At 57.8% G+C, this 19,255-nt stretch overlaps 7 protein-coding genes across 7 annotated transcripts; 3 read left to right on the plus strand and 4 right to left on the minus strand.

Moving 5' to 3' along the window:
• Window positions 1-112: 112 nt before the first annotated feature.
• Window positions 113-4,151, plus strand: PHSY_004850 (hypothetical protein; the record flags this gene model as incomplete). The annotated part of the gene is made up of 2 exons (XM_012335462.1): window positions 113-269; window positions 1,033-4,151. 2 exons carry the CDS (start codon window positions 113-115, stop codon window positions 4,149-4,151), a joined length of 3,276 nt encoding a protein of 1,091 aa, XP_012190852.1.
• A 251-nt stretch (window positions 4,152-4,402) lies between these two features.
• PHSY_004851 (hypothetical protein) lies at window positions 4,403-9,583 on the minus strand (the record flags this gene model as incomplete). Its single annotated transcript, XM_012335463.1, has 1 exon — window positions 4,403-9,583. One exon carries the CDS (start codon window positions 9,581-9,583, stop codon window positions 4,403-4,405), a length of 5,181 nt encoding a protein of 1,726 aa, XP_012190853.1.
• A 1,011-nt stretch (window positions 9,584-10,594) lies between these two features.
• PHSY_004852 (hypothetical protein) lies at window positions 10,595-12,346 on the plus strand (the record flags this gene model as incomplete). Its single annotated transcript, XM_012335464.1, has 1 exon — window positions 10,595-12,346. One exon carries the CDS (start codon window positions 10,595-10,597, stop codon window positions 12,344-12,346), a length of 1,752 nt encoding a protein of 583 aa, XP_012190854.1.
• Window positions 12,347-12,456: 110 nt separating this feature from the next.
• On the minus strand, window positions 12,457-13,773 carry PHSY_004853 (hypothetical protein; the record flags this gene model as incomplete). The annotated part of the gene is made up of 1 exon (XM_012335465.1): window positions 12,457-13,773. One exon carries the CDS (start codon window positions 13,771-13,773, stop codon window positions 12,457-12,459), a length of 1,317 nt encoding a protein of 438 aa, XP_012190855.1.
• A 104-nt stretch (window positions 13,774-13,877) lies between these two features.
• PHSY_004854 (hypothetical protein) lies at window positions 13,878-14,165 on the plus strand (the record flags this gene model as incomplete). The annotated part of the gene is made up of 2 exons (XM_012335466.1): window positions 13,878-13,892; window positions 13,977-14,165. The coding sequence occupies 2 exons, from the start codon at window positions 13,878-13,880 to the stop codon at window positions 14,163-14,165; spliced, it is 204 nt and encodes a 67-aa protein (XP_012190856.1).
• An 89-nt stretch (window positions 14,166-14,254) lies between these two features.
• Window positions 14,255-16,501, minus strand: PHSY_004855 (glycogen synthase; the record flags this gene model as incomplete). The annotated part of the gene is made up of 1 exon (XM_012335467.1): window positions 14,255-16,501. The coding sequence occupies one exon, from the start codon at window positions 16,499-16,501 to the stop codon at window positions 14,255-14,257; it is 2,247 nt and encodes a 748-aa protein (XP_012190857.1).
• A 2,417-nt stretch (window positions 16,502-18,918) lies between these two features.
• Window positions 18,919-19,137, minus strand: PHSY_004856 (hypothetical protein; the record flags this gene model as incomplete). Its single annotated transcript, XM_012335468.1, has 1 exon — window positions 18,919-19,137. The coding sequence occupies one exon, from the start codon at window positions 19,135-19,137 to the stop codon at window positions 18,919-18,921; it is 219 nt and encodes a 72-aa protein (XP_012190858.1).
• Window positions 19,138-19,255: the final 118 nt, after the last annotated feature.

A 19,255-nucleotide genomic window follows, 5' to 3' on the forward strand; every position in this document is an offset into this window, starting at 1 on the left:
TGCTTCTCAGCATGTGGTCTGCAGATCCTGTCTCGATTCTGTAGTCCCTGACATCCGTCGATGCCGAACAGGCGATCCCAGCGTCTGGTGGGAGCTGCAGGAACCTGGCTAGATGCAAGGGGTCAAAGCGACAAGCTCTGACAAAATCGATCAAGGAATTCTGTTAGACCCACACCGTCAGGAAGATCGGATTTCGGTCGGCCCAAACCAACACCGACGCTTGACGTTGAAAAATGAACCTTTGGCTGAGCTGCGGACTGCTTTCAGTTGTGACTTGCGTGGGTCCCTTCATCTTCCAGCGTCAGAGTGATTGATCGGATCGGGCCCGACAGACTTACTCTTACTGAGCCTCGACCAGCTGCAACCTTTCCTTGGTCCCTCTCTCATCACGAACGACTCCCCTCTCTCCCTTCTCCCACAATCCCTCCGGAACTTCATTTCACCCTTATCCTTTCACTTGTCTCCTGCTTCGCAAAACCCGCGCATCAGCAACGCTGACCTCACCTTCAGCCCAGTCACCTCGCCCCCCTTCGTAGGCTCATCCGAATCAATTCTCAAGGATCCACCACACCGATTCGATCACGCATCGCACCTTCTTTGCGCACTCTGCGAAGATTAGCTGTGTCCGTCTCATTCGTTTCGGTTTGTCCTTGCAGTGCGCTTCCAACATTTCAGCACATCGAATCCCAGCCTCCACGTCGGTTTCGATCACAAGACCCAAGACTGCACGGTTCATCGAACGCATACACTTTGCAGTTCGGCCCCTCGATTTGATCACCGCTTTGTTCAGGGATCACAGCTCGTATGGCCTTTCAGGACGCCTGCATCCGATCATAGTCCCGGTATCTTTGCATCTCGGTTCGACTTCCTCCTTTCAAGGCGGCTTCGTTGCGATATCTTTCAGCTTTGCGGAGTTGCTGCACACAAACTCGGTCACGAGAGGGCGGAGCGAGTAGCAGCAAGTCGGTGAGATCGCCATTCGCTCGCCTACGTCTCAAGTCAACATCATGTCGGCCTGGTCTTCTTCCACAGGCAAGGCGCAGCTGTCGTATGCCGACCGACTTCGCCAAGCTTCCAAGTCAAATCCAACCCCAAAGCAAGAGCCCGCGCAGACCCCATCTGGGTTTGCTACTCGTGCTGTGCAACAGAACGCAACCAAGGCTGCTCCTACCTCTGCCTCCACGTCGCTGAGCGCTGCCGCCTCTCAGCCTAGAAGGCTATCCAATGCTTCCTTGACGGGTGCTGCCCCTGCCTCCGGCAGCGCGGCGAGAGCAGCCGCGGGTCCGTCAGAGGTCAAGAGTGGTGGTGCTGCTGAGGATGCTAGCTCTACGACCCAGGCAAGCAGTGGCCCTACAGTCAACGTATGGGAGACTCGTCGCAAGCAGCTCGCAGAGCGCGAGGCTGAAAAGGAGCGTGAGCGTCGAGCGGGACCTTCACCGCAAAAGCAGGCAGCATCACCGGCTGCTGCAACACCGAATGCTGGAAGCGCGAGTCACAAGTCAGGACAGAATCCTGCAGGGCCCAAGAAGGCCAACGAGCGCCATTCAAAGGGCTCATCCACCTCCAGCCAATCCGACCGAAAGGCTGTCAAATCGGGAAACCAGGCTTCAAGCCGTGCGCCAAACTCGGCGTCAATATCTTCGACCTCGACCAGAGCGACAACGAGTCTGCCGACGGCCCCGGTATCGAACAGTTCAAGTGCAACCTTACCCAAGTCTCTACCTACCGCATCCAGAATTGAGGCTGCTGAAGCACGCCCCGCTGAAGGAGCTCAACCGGCAAACAAAGAAGCTCAGCATTCTGCTCCCGCTCAGGCAGCGCAGGTGCCAAGCTCGAGCAGCAAGGTGCACACGACAGAGACAGATGCAAAATTCAAAGGTACGAAAGATCCTTCGACGCAGAACCAAGATGTCGACACTTCTTCCCGCTCGCAAACCGCAGTAGCTCAAGTGTCGCCATCTGAAGTGCCGTCCGTCGAGACTGGTTCTGTGCCGACTGCAGTCCCGGAAGAAATTCCAGGAAGCCCTGCTACGGTCGCTTCGGCCATCGAGGAGGTGCTCAAGAACGGTGGTGCTCATGGTGCCCAGACCGAAGACGACGATGCATGGCTCGCCAGGATCCATCTTTTGAACGGCGGTCAAAACATGCCCAACTTTGGTGGCTTCGGAGCCAACGGCGTACCAGCGCTCAACGAAGAGGCCGAGTCACAAGCTGCCAAGAAGGCAGAACGCGCTGTGGCGGCTGCATGGGGCGCTGGAAAGAGTGTATGGAACAAGTCGCATCAGAGCAGCCAGCAGCCGTCCGCCCCAAACGACAGCAAGGAGACGAATGTTGCGTCGTCTGCAGGAGCTGACGTCCAGGACGAAGCTGCTGGGACCGCCCGTGACGATTCCGACGTCAAGGACAAGGAGGCCGACATCCTTTCAACAAATGCAGCGGCTTCCAACGGTATTCCCAGCAAGAGCACCGAGGTACGCGGACAGGAGACTCCCAAGGGGACGACTTCTGGGGAAAAGACAAACGACGCTGATGCATCGTCATCCAAGAGACTGACTAGCCCGAAACCTGGAGCTCCTGCACAACCGCCAAAGTCCGGGAAGCGTGCGGCGAAATCGAAAGTCGCGGGTTTGCCATCATTCGAAGATGTCAACAATTGGCCTAGCCCGCTCGACGCCGGCAAGAAGCCTGCAGATAAAACCAAGGCAGCAGCGGCTGGTTCCGGAGACGCGGACAAAGCGGAACAAAACAAAGCAGGACAGTCCAAGACACCAAAGAGCTTGTATGAAACGCTCGACGAGTTGCAAGTTAGACTTGCACCCGGCGTCAACCCGCAGCCGTCTGGAAGCGTCGCAGGCGCGAGAAAGGGCAAGCAACAGTGGGTGCCGATCTTGCCAGAGATTACGCACACATCAGCGCCCGCGTCAGGCGGCAAGCCGAACCGGCCCGCGTCCGATGCTAGGACGCCAAAGGCAGGGCAAAAGCAGCAGCATTCGCAGCAACAGCAGCAGCGCAAGGAAGGCAATAGGAGCGGTCAGGCACAACAGTCGTCTCAAACTGGCAAGAAGGATGGCGGCCAGAAGCAGAAGGTTGCTCGAGGCGAGGGTAGGGCGCTGGCGAGGGATGGAACGGCGGATGCTGCGGCAGGCGCGAAAGCGGGAGAGTTGCAGAGTGGCAGTGGCAAGATCGGTGGCGGGGTCAAATCGAACGCAGCGTCGCAAGGCCAGGCCGCTTCTGTGCAGCAAACCAACAAAGCGGAGCAGACTCAGGCTATTGCCAGTGACGAGTCGGAACCTGCTGGCGCCGAGCCGCAGCCAACAGCATCTTCCGCCACATCTCCGTCTGCCTTAGATTCATCGTCCAAGCATCCGCAGCCGCAGCAATCGACACGCACCAACGTCCGTCCACAGCCCAATGGCACCTCTACGTCGTCGCTGCAGCCACACCCCAATGGTGCGAGACCTTCCAAGAGCTCCGCATCTTCTGGTGCTGGTACCCCCGCCACCAACCGCAGTTCTCCGCGCGGATCGGTGGTTTCCTCGCCGAAAGCGCATCCTCTCCCGCGGCCTGCGCCACAGCCAACCCAAGACCTCTCAACGCCGTACGCCGCTCCCACGCCGCCCATGTACTACGGACCCTCCGGGGTCGCTACACCCATGCTGTCTACCTCACAGCCAGCGCCATATCCATCTTGGCTGCCGTACAACAACGCGCACACCCGACCATTCTTGTTCGACAGCACGGCGCAGACGGGTGCATCGCTTCCATCGGGCGTGCTGGGGCAATTGTTGGCGCAGATCGAGTTTTACTTTTCTCAGCGTAATCTGGAGGGGGATTTCTTCTTGAGGCAGAAGATGGATGAGGAGGGGTGGGTGGAGATCGGGGTGGTGACGGGGTTCAAGCGCGTGAAGGGGATTGTAGGGGAGGGGGATGAGGGGGGGATGGTGAGGGATGCGTTGGGGTGGAGCAAGGTGTTGGATGTGGATGCGGGGAGGGGGAGGGTGAGGAGGAGGTACGGCTGGGAGTTGTATACGATGAAGGCGTCAGGTGGAGGCGAGGATGCGGCGGACGCAAGGGGGAAAGACGACGAGGAGGACGACGAGGCGTTGGGCGTCGTCAGTGCTTCAGGTTTCGGTGGCAAGCTCGAGGTATAACTAGCATTGCATATCCCGCGATCACGCTCCATCAGGTCATATCTCTTCCGAGCAACATCTCGCACTTTTGGTCTCGTATCTGCATCTCCATCTCGGCATTCATTTTTACACGCTTTTCGTTGACGAATCTCTTCATGCTGGCCAACCGACACACTTGCGATCCGCCTGTGAGACTGGTATCGACTCAAAGGAAAGAGAGACAGAGTGTTTTGTGTTGCATGCGAGAGTGGAAATCGAGTGTTACAACGGGCTTAAAAGATTCTGATCACGTCGGCCAACAGGCTATCGAGGCTATCGTCGATATCGCCCAACTGTCGGTTGATGCCACTGTAGGCTTCCCTCAGCTTCTTGTCCTCTACGAAAGGCATGTTGGGAGCGAACAGTCCTCCTGGTTCGGGTTTCAGTGCGTCCCTTTCGTCTTCCAACAGAGCCTGCAATCTGACGGCGTGGGAGGAGAGTTTGCTTCCGGGACGTGAGCCGGATCCGCCACTGATGCTTCCGGTGCCGCCAAAGAGCGCCGATTGGTTGAGGATGGGTGAAGTGGCAGAGCTGATGGACGACATGGAGGCGTGAGTGAGTAGACGTCTGCGCGGATCGCGACGTGCAGCAGCGTCGACAATGGTGTAGAGGTGGGAGAGCGAGGCGTCGTCCGCGCCAAACGAGAGCGCTGCGACCGAAGGGTAGGTGGAAGGTGTCACGGAGCGTGAGCCGGCACCGGGGCTGGGCGCCGAGGCGGATCGTAGACCAGTCGGCTGACGATTCGGAACAAAGTTCGAGAGCGGAGTGAGCATCGTGCCCGTGGTATTGGTCGCATGGGTGGCGGCGGAGCTCGTTCCGATGGTGAGGGGGCTAGATGTATCGCGAGAGTTGGAAAATTCGGATCCGACAGAGTGTTGCTTGTTGTGGGCCACCGCTGCTGTCGCACCTGCCGTCGCCATTCCCGCCACCACCGTTGCCGCTGCTCCCGCTCCTACTGCTCCAGCCACCACCGCCGCTGCCACTCCTGCTCCGACCGCCCCTGCTCTGCTAGTCGACGCGGCATCAGCTGCCGAGTTCGAGCGCACGCCATTGGGCGTCAACTCTCTGGACGGAACAGCAGTCGAAGACATGGTCGGCGTCTGTACACGATCGAGGACAGCATTGATCTTTTCCTCGACCTTGGCATCCGACTGCGGACTCGCTCGCAACAGCGTATCCAGCAAGTCTCCCTGTACACCCGGTGCGCCCGCCTGCTTACGTTGCTTCCCAAGGGCGAGCGGAGCTACACCTCCTTCGATCTCGTCCGGAGACCGCACCTCGAAGTTGACCTCGTCCAAGCTGAGCGGGCTGTTGGCACCGGAAGAACTTCGGGCGGAAGCATAGTCATCGGTCGTGAGATCGCTTTGCATCCTCCTGGTACCGTACGGCGGTCGTTCGGCGTCTCTGGGACTGAGACCCGTGTCGGCAGAAGAGGTCGCGCGAGTGTCGTGCGACGACTGCATTTGATCCTTCATGACTTCCTCAATGATCGAACTGATATCTCGTTCTTGTCCGTCGACGGGGACGTAAGAGTATCGGAACTTGTTCGAAGAGCCCAATTTCGAAGACCGAATGCGAGCTTGATTGGTCAAGACGACATCGACACCTTGTTGCGCGTTGCGCTGTGCCCCCAGCACTGCGGCGTTGCGCTCGGCTGCTGCTGCGCGTTGAGCTGCGATGATCTCCTGAGGCGTTTTGCCCTGGTTCGGCTTGGCTTGATTGGCTTGCGTAGCGTCTCTGGACCCGCCAAGTCGAGGGCTTGCGAGCGGCTGCGTCTGACGCGTCTCTTGTACTGCGGCAAGCACATTGTCGGTTGGGCTGTGCGCTCTTGCGCCCACCGTGTTGGCCATCTGTTTTGGCCTGGGTCCCGAGTGAGCGTGCGTGATCTGACGAAGGACAAAGACAGGATCGTGCGCACCGACGTCGTCCGAGGCGCCCAGCAAGGCGGCTGCATCGATGCTGCGACGCTTGCCGTCCGTGGATCTGCGATTGCCGATTCCCAGCTTGAAGGAAGGCGGCGATGGGTACGCCTCCAGCACCTTGCTGGTCGGCGCCAACGCGCGCTCACCATCGGCGGCCTGCACGGCAAGGCCGTACTTGACGTGGAGCCTGCTCTTGCGTCTCGAGGGACGATCCTCGACGTCGTCACCGCCCTCGACGACGCCTTCCGCGATACCGAAGCGATCGAGACCCTCTTCGACCACCTCGGCCACCGTTGTGTTTCGTGGAAAGGTGAGGATCTTTTCGCGGAAGCGATTCTGGGACGCCGACTCCGCCAGAGCATCCGGACGACCGGCCATTCGCTGTCGAAGAGTCGCGGCAGGAATGAGCGCATTCGACTGCGGGTCAAATACGATCCCTTCCGGCAGATCCGAAGAGTAGATGATGAGCCGCAGGGCGAAGCGAGCAGTGGCGCTCTGCACTGTTTCGCTCGTCTCTCCGGTGAGCAGGGAAGAGTGGCTGCTAGGAGCGTTCTCGTCACCGACCAGGCTCAACGATGTCGGATTGCTGTTGTCCTGCGACACGGAGAGGTCGGACACGTTGGCGGACCGATTCGAGACGTCTGCCGTGTGATTGCCGCTGAGATCGACATAGCCTTGGAGTCGATCGCGTCTGCTGATGTAGAACTTGACGGCGTGGTCGTCGCTAAAGTCGTTGCCGAGTCGGGCGATGGCGGGATGCGTGCTGAGGTTCGAGTTGATGGACGAGATGGAGCCGACGCTGGATCGCTTGACGCTGGGCACAGTGACCTGGCCTTGCTGGAGTATTTCGGTGAGCGTGTTGAAGAGCTCGAGAGGGTGTTCGTCCTCGTCCAACGGTCGCTCATCACCTTCGAGGCGCTTTATGGTCAAGACGTACTGGTCCGCGTCGTGCAGATCGACGCCGAAGCGCTGCAACGCTTGACGTTGTAGATCGATCGAGCGAGTGCTATCGTTGAGCAGCACCGTCTTGAAGGTCGAGTCCGAATCGACACCGTCGCCTGCAAACACGCGAAGCACGCTGAGCATGGGCGTCGATCCCGATGGACCGATCAGCGAACCGGGACGCTGTGGCATGCGTTTCTTGTCCTCGAGACCAGCCGAATTGGGCGCATGAGACGAGTCGACGCTGCTGTTTTGTGGGGATAGGAACTGTCTGACGTACGCCTCCTGGGTGGCTCGGTCGCGCTCCTGAACTGCGCGGCCCATGCCAATGCTCTGACCGGGCTGAAGACCCGCGTTGGCGGCCTGTACGATAGGATTGAAAGAAGACACACTGGCAGCCGGGCTGCTATGGCCACGTGCATTGGCACTGACAAAGGCGTCCTCGGAGCTGATGCCCAAATTGGGTTCCTTGTCGTCAAAGTTGCCACTCTTGCGATCCTTCTTGTCTTTTCTTGAGAAGAGGCTGAAAACGCCGGAGCGTTTCTTTCCCGCCTTGTCGTCGCTCGTGTCGTAGCTGTCGTTGCCCTTGCTGGTACGACTACTCTTGCGCCTGTCCTTGTCTGACAAGGAGGAAGCGTCGGCGGCAATGATGGTTGAGTTGGCGCTGGCGTCGGAACTGGCACGCTCGCGCTGAATCTGCGATGGAAGGAAGCCGCCGCTGCTGCTGGAACTGCTGTTCCTATTCATAGCGGCCGACGTGGGAAGGCCTCCGCTGCCGGAGCTGCTTGTGCGATTCATGGCGATCGAAGTGGGTCGGCCAGTGGAGTCATAGATGACCGAGCCGTTCGAAGTGACGCTGGAGATGGAACGCTCTGCCGAAGTGGTGCGCATGTGCTCGCCCGGAACGCGACCAGGTGCCAGTGAGCCATAGTTTGGGCCGGCAGCCGAGAGCTGCTGTGAAGACGTCGAGGACCGACCGTTTGCGTACATGGGCGAATCAGCGCTGTTCTGGTTCTGAGAAACAAATTGTTGCAGCCCGGAAGCCTGCGGAGCTGGTTGCTGATATGGAGCGCCATTTCCACGTTGGGCTTGGTCGGCGGACGTTTGCGGTGGACCGGCAGGTGCCCTTGCGTACTGTTGCGCGTAAGGGTGCGACATGATCTGCTGTTGGGCCTCAGCTGCTTGCTGCTGGATGGATCTGGTTTGCTGGTCCTGTGGACCTCTGGAAAGCAAAGCGTCTTGCTGTCGCTGTTGAACGCGCTCTGCCTCCTGTGCGTCCCACTCCATGCCATCGTCGGGTTCCATCTTATTGAAGCCGATGTTCTCATGGTGACGAGCCTGAGCATCCCTGCGCTGGTCGTCGCTGTCATCGTACTCTGCTTGCTCTTGATCGTGCTCGTCTTCGTCGTCGTCGTATTCGGCATCGGGATCCTCCTCATACTCCAAGTCGTGCTCTTCGCCCTCTTCGTCGTAGTCGGAGTACTCGTCGCCGCTGTGTTCGAGATAGGTGGAAGGGCCAAAGACGACGCCTCGCTTGGTTCGCTTCTGCTGGTTACTCAGAGGTGCTGGAGCACCCTGTGCCCGGCGTGAGAGTGCGGAAAGCTTGCCCGAATGCATCGAGACACCGGCGGTGCCAGTAGCGTTTCTCGCCTTGACGAGATGGCTGGTGAAGATCCTTTCGGGGACTTGTATGTGGTCGTCGTCGGTAGCCGAGGTGAGGTCGACGTTCCTGTGCTTGTTGAGACGCGCGAGACGCTCGAAGGGAGTCTCGATGTTCTCGGCGGGGATGTAGCCGACCTCTTGGGTGCGGAGGACACGCACGAGCCACCAATAGCTGTTGCTGTCGTCGAGCAATGTGAGGCTGTTGCCCTTGTGGACGGTGGCCTGACCCTCGACGGTGGCGACAAAGTTGTGCAAGGCGTATACGAGGTCAAAGTCGATGTTTTCGTCTGGGATGGAAGGGCTAGAACTGAGGTCGGATTCATCGTCTTCGATCTCGTCGGCGTCGTCGTCGTCGTCGTCGTCGTAGACCATTTCGTCGTGTATGCCGTCGGCCATCTGGTGGTGGTGATAGTGCTGATCCTGTGCATACTCGTCGTGACCGTAAGCGTCGACACTGTCGCGCTGACTGTGGTTGGAGGCGTCTGTCATGGCGTTGGGATCTTGTTGTCGAAGCCTGGCGTGTGCTGGTGAGTGGGAATCGTCTCGTGTGGCAAGAGCGCCGGAGCTGGAGCTGCCAGCCTTGAGTCTGCTGGTTGCGGCTGCGTAAAGGTCTTGACCGTCTTCGTCGCTGCTGAAGCCGCCGTTGTCGGGCTGGTGTTCGAAGTCATCGTGAGCGTATGCTTGGTCGTGGTTGGGGTTGTAGTCAGACTGCGGCCCGAAGGTGGAGGCGTGTATTTGGTTGTTGATCTTGTTGTTGACCGCGTTCTGGTGCGAGCGTGGAGTGGTGCTCGTGCCCGAACCGCCGATGGAGCCAAGACCGGAGGAGCCGAGATTGACGTCTAGCGTCAAGGCGGGCTTGGCCTGTGCGGCGACAGACGGCGCTGCCATGTTAGCTCGCTTGCTGTGACTGTATTGGATGTGCGTTGCTAGCGGCTGCCTGAGTGGAAAGATAGGCGTGCTGTGCTGGCTAGGCGGGGGTCGACCGACGGTCGGGTTTGGCAGACGTCGAGTGCTGGACGGGCTGATTCAGATGCGGAAGCGTTGCGGTGCGATGCTGCGCGTGCTGCTCAAGAGGCTATGCGGCGAGAAACAGGCAACATGAGACGATCGTGTTGCTTCCAGAGATAGGTGAGCGAGCGGAAGCTGACACGGGGCTGGAGATGTATGGATGTCCAGAGTCGCGAGGTGCGGCGTAAACGCAGAAGGATCCGAGGTCCTTCCGACGAGCTCTAAAGACGCGTGCTTGGATGCGATAGAGGGGAATCGTGGGGCCCTCTAATACTCCTTCCTGTGTAGATCTTGAGCGTGGAAGGAACAAGGACGGATGGAGAGCCTTAGCAGGTCGGAATGACTTGTGCGATGAACGAGGTACGAAACAAGCGATTCGGCCAAGTCGAGTGGACCAGACCAGTGCAGCGGGCGTAGCGTCGGCAAAGCGTGCGTTCTGCTGTTCTGGCTGTCGGTCTGTCTGTGAGAGCGCCTCCGCCTTGACAGGCTGCAGCCGACGCCAATTGAAAAATATATGCTTCGCAACAGAAAAACACAGAGGTCTAGTGCCCAAGAGATCCAGACCGAGGTCGAAGCAGCCAGACAGCGAGCCAGCGTTGCGACTTGCAAATTCACGCGAGAACCAAAAAAAAGGAAGGCAAAATCCAGGGGCCATCGACCAAGCACCAAGATGCGACGCGCTGCCTCTCGACTTCGCGCCGACAGCTGCCAGCCAGCCTGACAGCCACTCCTGAACGTAATCGAGATTTTGTTGCCACGTTCCGAGATCCTCATCGGCGATTGAATTTTGGCTGCATCTTGCTTTGTTCTTCCTAACTCTAAGGGTCCACAGCGCTCATGCCAACAACCTCACCCATCGACCACCGTCCTGGCCGCTCCCAACGCGGCGACATGAAGCTCGCCATACAAGGTTGCAGTCACGGGGAGCTCGATGCCATCTACGCCTCCCTCCTCCGCACCGAACGCGAGCAATCCCTCCAAATCGACGCCCTCCTCCTCTGCGGTGACTTTCAGGCGATCCGCAACCACGCCGATCTGCACGCCCTCGCCGTACCTCAAAAGTACCGCCAGCTCGGCGACTTCCACTCGTACTACTCTGGCGAGAAGGTCGCTCCTATCCTCACATTAGTGATCGGCGGTAATCATGAGGCGAGCAACTACATGCACGAGCTGTACCATGGAGGCTGGTTGGCTCCCAATATTTACTTTCTGGGCGCTGCTGGTGTCGTAGAGCTCAACGGTCTGGTTGTGGCGGGGATATCGGGCATATACAAGGGAAATGATTATCGCAAAGGGAGATTTGAGATGCTGCCTTACGATGCAAGCACGATCAGGAGCTGCTATCATACCAGAGAGTTTGATGTGGTCAGGCTCAAGGCGTTGAAGGATGAGCAAGTGGATATCGTGCTGTCGCACGACTGGCCAAATACGATCGAACAGTGGGGCGATACACAGGCATTGATACGGAAGAAGCCCTTCTTCAAGGACGAGATACAGACAAAGACGTTAGGTTCGCCTCCGTTGATGGAACTCTTGCAATGCCTGAAGCCCACATTCTGGTTTTCAGCGCATCTGCACGTCAAGTTCGCTGCTCTGTTTCACCATGATCAGACAGCTTCAGCAGCAGAGCCTTCGACCGTGGTAGCTCCAAAGACGAATGCTAACCCAGAAGCCCTCGACATTGACCTGGATTCGGATGTCGACGACGACGCAGTGCCGCAGTCTCCACCAGCACCCTCCACCAGCACCAACATCACCACCAACAGCACCCTCAACAACCCGGGCGCAACCACCCGCTTCCTCGCACTGCACAAATGCCTTCCTCAAACACATTTCCTCCAAATCATCGACCATCCTTCCCCACACGACGTCCAACTCGAATCGCGCAAATCCGCCCTCAACTATACCCAGCGCATCCCGCCCACGTTGCGGTACAACAAGCGATGGCTCGCCACCACACGCGCCTACCACCCGCACTTTTCCCTGCAGTATCGTCAATCTGACCTGCCCAACCCTGGCTCCACCTCGCTTTCCGAGAGGATTCGGGAAGAAGAAGAGTGGATCGAGCAGAACTTGCTCTCTCAAGCAACGACACGTAATGGCGGGAAGCGCAAGCAGGACGAGTTGGATGGATCGAGAGCGTGCAGCCCCGACAAGGAGGGGGAGGAAGATGATGCGGGCGGGTTGGATGTGTATCGGGTACAGCGGTTCGTGCGTACTGCTCCGGCACCGTTTGAACCGGGAGGATTGAGTCAGGCGCCTCCGGCGTGGTACACGAATCCTCAGACCGAAGCGTTCTGTGGCTTTTTGGGTATCGAGAACAAGATCAATCCGAGACCGGGTTTCTTCCCACCGACCACTTCTCAGATGCACGCGCAGCAGCCGTTCCAAGCACCGTACGACGTGCTACAAGCTGCTGTCGATGGTCAAGATCTTTCAGGGCAACATGACCAGGAGGAGACGACGGATCCAAACGCACTCGCCATCGACATGGACGATCTCGATAGCGATTGTGCCGATGCCACCACACAGGCAGCTGACGACAATCACACACAACATCAGCCTGACGAGAGGCAAGCAGTGCTCACTCTATCCGACGACGACGACGAGCTGAATGCTCGATGGAAAGAAGGCACTGGCTGATTATGCGCTCTCTGACTCAATTCTTCAACACATGCTTCACAGCCGCAGTGTGTTTTGTCAAAGTGTGAGAGGTTGTTTGATTTTTTGCATTTTGCCCTTCGCGGGACGTTTCAGAGCGACTGGTAACTCTGCAACAGCGGCTCTACTTTCCTCACCAACAATCCGCTCTGACTTCTGTCGACCGTCTCCATCAGCCTGTACAGCGTTCTGACCGGATCCAACCCTTTTCCGTGTGCATCCTTGAAGCCACCTTGACCGCGTACAGCGACGTAGCTGAGTGTGGATCGGAGGTTGCGCCTCAGAGCGGCTGATCGTTGAGACTGGGAGATGTGTTTTGCACCACTCTGCGATGGAGTAGAGGAAGAGGAGATGGATCGTTGAGCGGAGGACGTTAGTAGGGAAACAAGGTTGTCCGTTCGGGTGAAGATGTTGGTGAGGAGAGGGTTGGATCTGCTCTTGGAACGGGATTGATCCAGGTGGAAGGTCTGGATGTACGCTCTCGTGACGTACGAGAGCAGCACCGGATCGATCGACGCCGTCGCCGACAGGTTGGTCGATAGCGAGGCCAGGAGACACATCCTATCGATGATGGAGAGTTGGGCTCTAGCCAGCGGCATGTCCAACTCGTGGTGTTCCGCGATCGCTTCCGCCTTTCCCTCTTCACCCTCACCCTCCCCACCCCCGATCACCCCCAACAAATCCACTTCCTGGACTGGACACCCTTCCACCTCCGCACTCTGCAGAATCTCCTCCCTGTTTCTCCTCCCCAATTTCCTAACCAATCCCTCCTGAACCACCATCAGACTCTCCATGTCGTACTCCAGCCCGAACCTGTATCTGTCCAAGAAGGCATTCAACGCTACTTCCGGAAGTCTTTTGGATGAAGCTCGAAAAGCGAGGCGCCAGCCGCTTTCCACCCCGAGGCTGCCCACACGATCGCGGTAAATCGAAGCGAGGTCGAGAAGCTCTGCGAACTCGGCGGGGGTGTCAGCGTTGGATGCGAGGAAACGCCATTTGACGAGGCTGGGGAATTGACCTCGATCGAGCATCTCCCATTCGAGCGAGGCGCGATATTCGGAGAGCGCGAGCGCAAAGTCGGCTCTCGAGATCGAAGATGCTACGGCGCTGGTCGATGAGGAGGAGGAGGCCGGGGAGGTGGACGAGACGCCGCCAAAGAGATCGTCGTCGTCGTCGTTCTGTTGTTCTTCGAAAGCGTCTTCTTCTTCGATGACGTTCTTCTTGGCCTTCTTCTTCTGCGAAACGCTGCTACTGCTGAATGCGCGCGGCGCTGAAATAGCAGGAGTCTGATAGGAGAGACCGGATCGGAAGGTTTGAGCAGACACTCGTAGCGGTGTCGACGACTGTGAAGCGACGATATTGCGCCCAGCGCAGCGCAACATTGTTCTGGCAAAGTTGTGCGACCGCATTGCGAGCTTCTCCTGGGGAATTGTTGTCTCAGATGAGTTGTGATCGCTTTCCGATATGCAGCGAGTATAAGAGGGAACTGATGTCGTGTCGCTACTGCCGGACGATGTCGGAGAATCAGGTAATGATAAGTGTCGAGAAGAAATATCATGGGAAAACGAAAGAAATGTGCTTTCGCTGCTTTTTCTTCTTGGGCCTCTGCCAGCGTCACGTGGATCTGCGAATTGGTGGCACAGCTCCACCCGATACACACGCGCCCGATCGCAGTCCGATTCGCACAACTACAACTTGGCGTTGGCTTGCCATCACAAACCACACACTGGCAGCACTGACAGCTAGTCTACCAAAAACATACCGAATCCATGATATTGAAAAGAGACAAGAAACTATGTGATGAATGATCTGGGAACATATAAAAAGAACGAAAGGCCAGAACATGGCGAGACTCATACAACGACCTCGTCGTCTTCCGACGTACCCTCTTCAGTGACCATTGCCGTTCGGCGCACCGCTGTGGTTGCTCAACGCCGCATCCGCACGATCCAGATCGGCGCTCGAGAGGAACTTTCCACCGCCCAAACCGGGAGTGCTCGCACCGCTCATGCTGCCCACCGACGTTCCACGTGCACGACCCGCCTTCATCACCAGCGGGAAGCGGTACGCCGCCTCCTCCTCGTCGTCCGATCCGTGCTGGCTCATGGTCTTCCAGAACTGCTGGTGACCGCGGTAGTCCGAGGTCGACAGGCCCTGCAGCTCCTCGGTGAGCGTACCGAACTCGCCGGGCGTCCTGGCGCCGGTGCCGAAGCGCGGCGAACCGGGCATCGAGAGCGGTGGAGGCATCTTGCCGTCGTGGTGGATGTCGTCAAAGTAGCTCTCGATGGTGTCGTCCTCGTCGAACGAGTCGGGGTAGGCACGTCGCAACGCGAGCTGTCGCGCTTTGGCGTATTCGAGACCCAGTCGCTTCCAGTCGAGCAGCTCGGACAGTCGCTCGGTGCGGTTTCGCTGGTTGATGCGTTGTCGGCGCGTCTTTTGGCTGAAGCTGAACATCTGGTCGGTGAGCTGGTTGACAGAGTCTTCGACGCTCTTCATTCGTCGATCGACAATGTAGATACCGTAGTCTTCGCCGCGCTCGATCGTGTCCTCCATGAAGCAGCCGAATCCAGACAGGTTGGTGGTGATGGATGGCACGCCCATCACGGTGCACTCGGCTGGCGTGTATCCCCACGGTTCGTAGTACGAAGGGAACACGCCCAAGTGGCAACCTCGAACAAACTCTTCGTAGTCTAGACCGAGGATCGGGTTGTTAGCGTTGAGGAATTCGGGGTGGAAGATGACCTTGACGCGGTCGCTGGTGCGGTTGAACAGCTGCACGCGGCGAATCTGGTTGAGGATCGGGTCGTTGTCGTCGTCCTGCATGTTGTGCGTCACGACAGGTGGAAGCGAGTTGCGCTTGAGAGCAAAGATGCGCTTCTTGAGCGCGATCTTATCCGCGTCCGAGAGCAGCGTCGCTGGGTCGATCACATCTGATCCGCTCTCGCCCTGGTATCGCGCCATCTTCTCGAACAGACGCTCTCCGACGCGGGCTTGGATCTGCTCGACCGTATCGCGCAGCTGCTTGGTGACCGCCTGACCTTTGAGCGCCTCGATGGTGTACGAGTTGGTGGCAGCCGGCATGATGATGAAGGCGACCACGGTAGTCTTGGATCCGCTTTTTTGCAGCTTGTAGTTGAGACGAGCGAGCGACTCGATGAACATGTCGACACCCTTGTTGCGGTACTCGTATCGACCTGCGGTGAAAAAGTAGAGCGTGTTTTCCAGGTCGAAATCGTAGTGTCCGTAGAAGTGGCCCTTGACGAACTCGTTGATTTTGGCTTTCGAGACGGCGTGAAGGTTCTGGAACTCGTGCATGGCAGAGAACTTGACCACGTTGAGACCGTTGGGGAGCACACCGTCCGGCTTGCGTTTGAGGAGATGCTCGGACTCGTAGGCGGTGATGTGGCTGACCGTGGTGAAGACGTCGGCACAGTGAGCAGCGGCACGCTCGACGCAGTATCTGTGGTAGATACCACGCTTGCCCGCCTCGTGGTCGACGTCAAAGTATTGGAGGTTGTTGTAAAAGTCGACGCTGCCGGCACATAGGTATCGGCCCAGAAGGGTGGCATGGGTGGTGAAGATGGTGGTGACGTCGATGTGACGCTTCCTGCAGAGGGGGATGGCGAGACCTGCCTGCCACTCGTGGAAATGAGCAATGATGGCACGCTTGCGCTCGCGGCTGGAGAACTCGCCGAGGAACCATGCAACAAGATAACCAAAGACAAGCGTCTCGTTTGTCTCGTGGTCGTTTGGCGGAGTGGGGATACCGGCGAGGTTCCAAAGGTCACCCTTCCACTCGTCCATGCGGTGGTACATGCTCGAGGTGTCAAAGAGGAGCACGCGTGGTGCACGCTCGATGAGCCAGCGGCCGTAGAGGAACTTGACGCCGGCATCGCGCATGCTGTCGAGCGTCTGCTTTAGGAGAGGGTCCTCGGGCTCGAGCGCCTCGACCTCCATGGGAGCCGTCTTGTACGAGAGCGGGCCGATGAGCGTGTAGCGCTCGCCATACTCCTGGTGTGTGACGGGAGCCTTGGTCTTGATGACGGTGTAGATACCGCCGACCTTGTTGGCTACCTCCCATGCTGCCTCGAAGAGGAGCGGGTTGTGGACGTCCCTCTTGGGGTTGGAAGCTGCCATGGTGTGAGAAGGTGGCTGCTACCTCGTTGTGTCCGATGTGTCAACGGTGGTGCGGATCGACTGTTCTGCCACGAGCGGGGCAGAAAACAACTTCGATGATCGTGCAAGGAAGAGCGACGATGGCGGACGACAGCCGAAGTAAGGAAGAGGCGAGGAGGATATACGAGAGATGGAGGGGTTATGGCAAGCAAGTATGATCAGTGGCGGATAGAAAGGTGGATTCGGTGCGAAGACCGAACAGCTGATGCGGTCGGGGCACAGAGAGTCTGGTGGACAAGCAGCGGATAGCCGTGCGAAGGTTGACTGAGTTACAGCTCAAGCTGTGCGGTGAGGTGACCGGGCGGCGTACTGCCCTTGTAAGCGAGAAGGCCGCATCGCAAATCCCAGCGCAATCACTCCGCTTTTTTTCTGATGACTGACGTTGACACCCTCCAAAGACAAACTTGCCCGATTTGCGAGTGTCGAATCCCGTCCTGATCAAAGGACGATAACGTCGGGCAAACGACAGTGAGACACCAGCATTCGGCTAGAGTCCGGATCCCTCGACAAGAGCGAGCTACACAGTGGCAAGCACAACGGAGCGGACGAGACTGCAGCGGACCGACCGAGACATGGAGTGTCGGCGGGCGGCGTCAGAGCGGTCAGGCGAAGAAACAAAGCGGGGCCACGGACCACCCGCCAAGTGCGAGAATTCGAGGCAAGCGAGGCGACGAAAATTGAGTGGAGAAGAAGAGCCTCGAGAGCCAGGAGCCCATCACGCCAATGAGGAAGCCCGCCCGGTGGAGAGGAAAAGCGCTCCTTTGAACGCATTTGGGGAAAACAAGTTCCGCTGAGTACACAGTAGTAGGGTCTGGATTTCGACTTGGAGACTCCGCTTGCAGAGTAAGAGAAGTCGCAGTGTGTCGACGCACCGGCAAATTCTCTCTGCGCATTTGGGCTGCAGCTGTCGCCACGGGGCCAATCAGAGCGTGGGGGAAGGTGGAAAAAATCCCGCAACAAAACTCGCTCGTGCGTCGGTCGATCTCCATCGTGCAGGTTTTGAGTTTGCTCCGTGTCTCGTGCCTCCCTCGTCCATTTTTGACCTGTACAATTCCTCCGCAACGACAGACAGTCTGTGTGGGGAGAAATGATCCCCTGCTCTCCACATCAAGCTAGTAGTACGATTGATTTCTTTCCACAAGTCGTATGTTCCATCAACGCTGGCTCTTGTGCGGCAAAGACATCAGTCATCTTACCTCCGCATTTGGCTCATTGTCGGCTGGCACGGTCGTCCGGACGAGAACAGATATCGATAGATCAAGACAGCGACATCGATAGAACAAGAATACACGATGCGGCGTCAAAGTTCGAACTCTGTGCAACGTGGTTCGAACCTCTGTCGTTGGTGGAATTTGCCGTCTTTGAACTGAATCGGGTCACCCGTTTATTGATTTGCCACGGAATTTCCAGCACGGGGGCGACGGGGAATTGTCAAACTCGCACAATGACAATCGATCGGCTTTGCTGCTTCGAAACCTTGATGATCTGTCACAGTTTGATTCTTGACAGCCGCTCAGAAGGAACGCCATCAGCTTTTGGCTAGCTGCCTTGGTCGCATACGGAGCGTCTATCGAGACCAATCAGCCGAAATGGAAATCGTCTTGCAGACGGCAGATAAAATTCCAGACTGCCTGCAGCCTGATGCAGCGATCGCCTAGAACGCGCTTCCAATCAGACGCTGCCTCTCCGCATGCCGAACGAATCGGATCGCATCGGTGCCTGTCGCTCTTCGCTTACTGTGACTCGGTGCGGTGGGCAAATGTAACGCTGCGAATTTGCGCCACACCGGCGATTTCTGATATGCCTTCGGAGCAAGATGTCAAGGGAGTCCAAGTGCAGAAGGAAGCGTTCCGTGTGTCGTGACCCGCCACGGCTCTTTGCGGTCTGCCCTCGCCGACATTGGAGCAAAGTCTAACAGCATTCCGTTACTAATTCTGGAATGTTAGAACGCATACACTACCGGGAATTCTTTTTTCGGCTCGAGAGCGCAGCGTTTGCCACAGATGTCTTAGCCGGCTAGATTCGAGACCCTGCTCGCGTCCGGCTCCACGTCGTGCCGCGGCGCTTGCCCCAAGCTAACTTGCGCAGTCCCCGCCGTTACCCCACAAAATTTAGCGCGCAGTCAGACGAGCTGTCCAGCGGCCCTGCACCGCTTATCGTGTGCTCTGGCCACTCCCCCCCCACTTTATGTCTCCATCCACACGCAAGCCTGTTTTCTTTCACACTACCATCCACTGATCAGCGATATTCGAATACTCGATCCAAAGTCGAATCTTCATCGCCATCAGCCTCGCAGCCTGCCAAAAGCGTCGTACACAGACAATCACAAACTACACGAAATCGGATCCCACCACCACGTCAGCTCTCTCATAATGCAGTCACTCCTCACTCGTCAACGAACCCTCTTTGCTGCTTCTGCCGCCTTTGTTGTGGCGTCCGTTTCCGTTCTTTCGGCGAGAAGAAGCGCTCACGTCGCTAGCAGGACTGCAGGCGGTCGCATCGTTTGCCCCGAAAGGAGCGGTGGCGGAATCTAAACGACCATAAGCGGCATAGCAGCGCTCGTCATGGTGTTGCTTTCGGAAACGTCGCAAGGCCATTCCGCAGAGCCATTCCGCGCGCTTCACAACTTTTCAATCCAAAGCATCCAGGATTCCCTAGTTCCGCTCGGCCACAACTCCTCGTTCACATTGTTGCGTCGTATCACCCTCCCCAACT

This window comes from Pseudozyma hubeiensis (assembly GCF_000403515.1).
Source record: "Pseudozyma hubeiensis SY62 DNA, scaffold: PHS45, whole genome shotgun sequence".
NCBI classification, from domain to species: Eukaryota; Fungi; Basidiomycota; class Ustilaginomycetes; order Ustilaginales; family Ustilaginaceae; genus Pseudozyma; species Pseudozyma hubeiensis.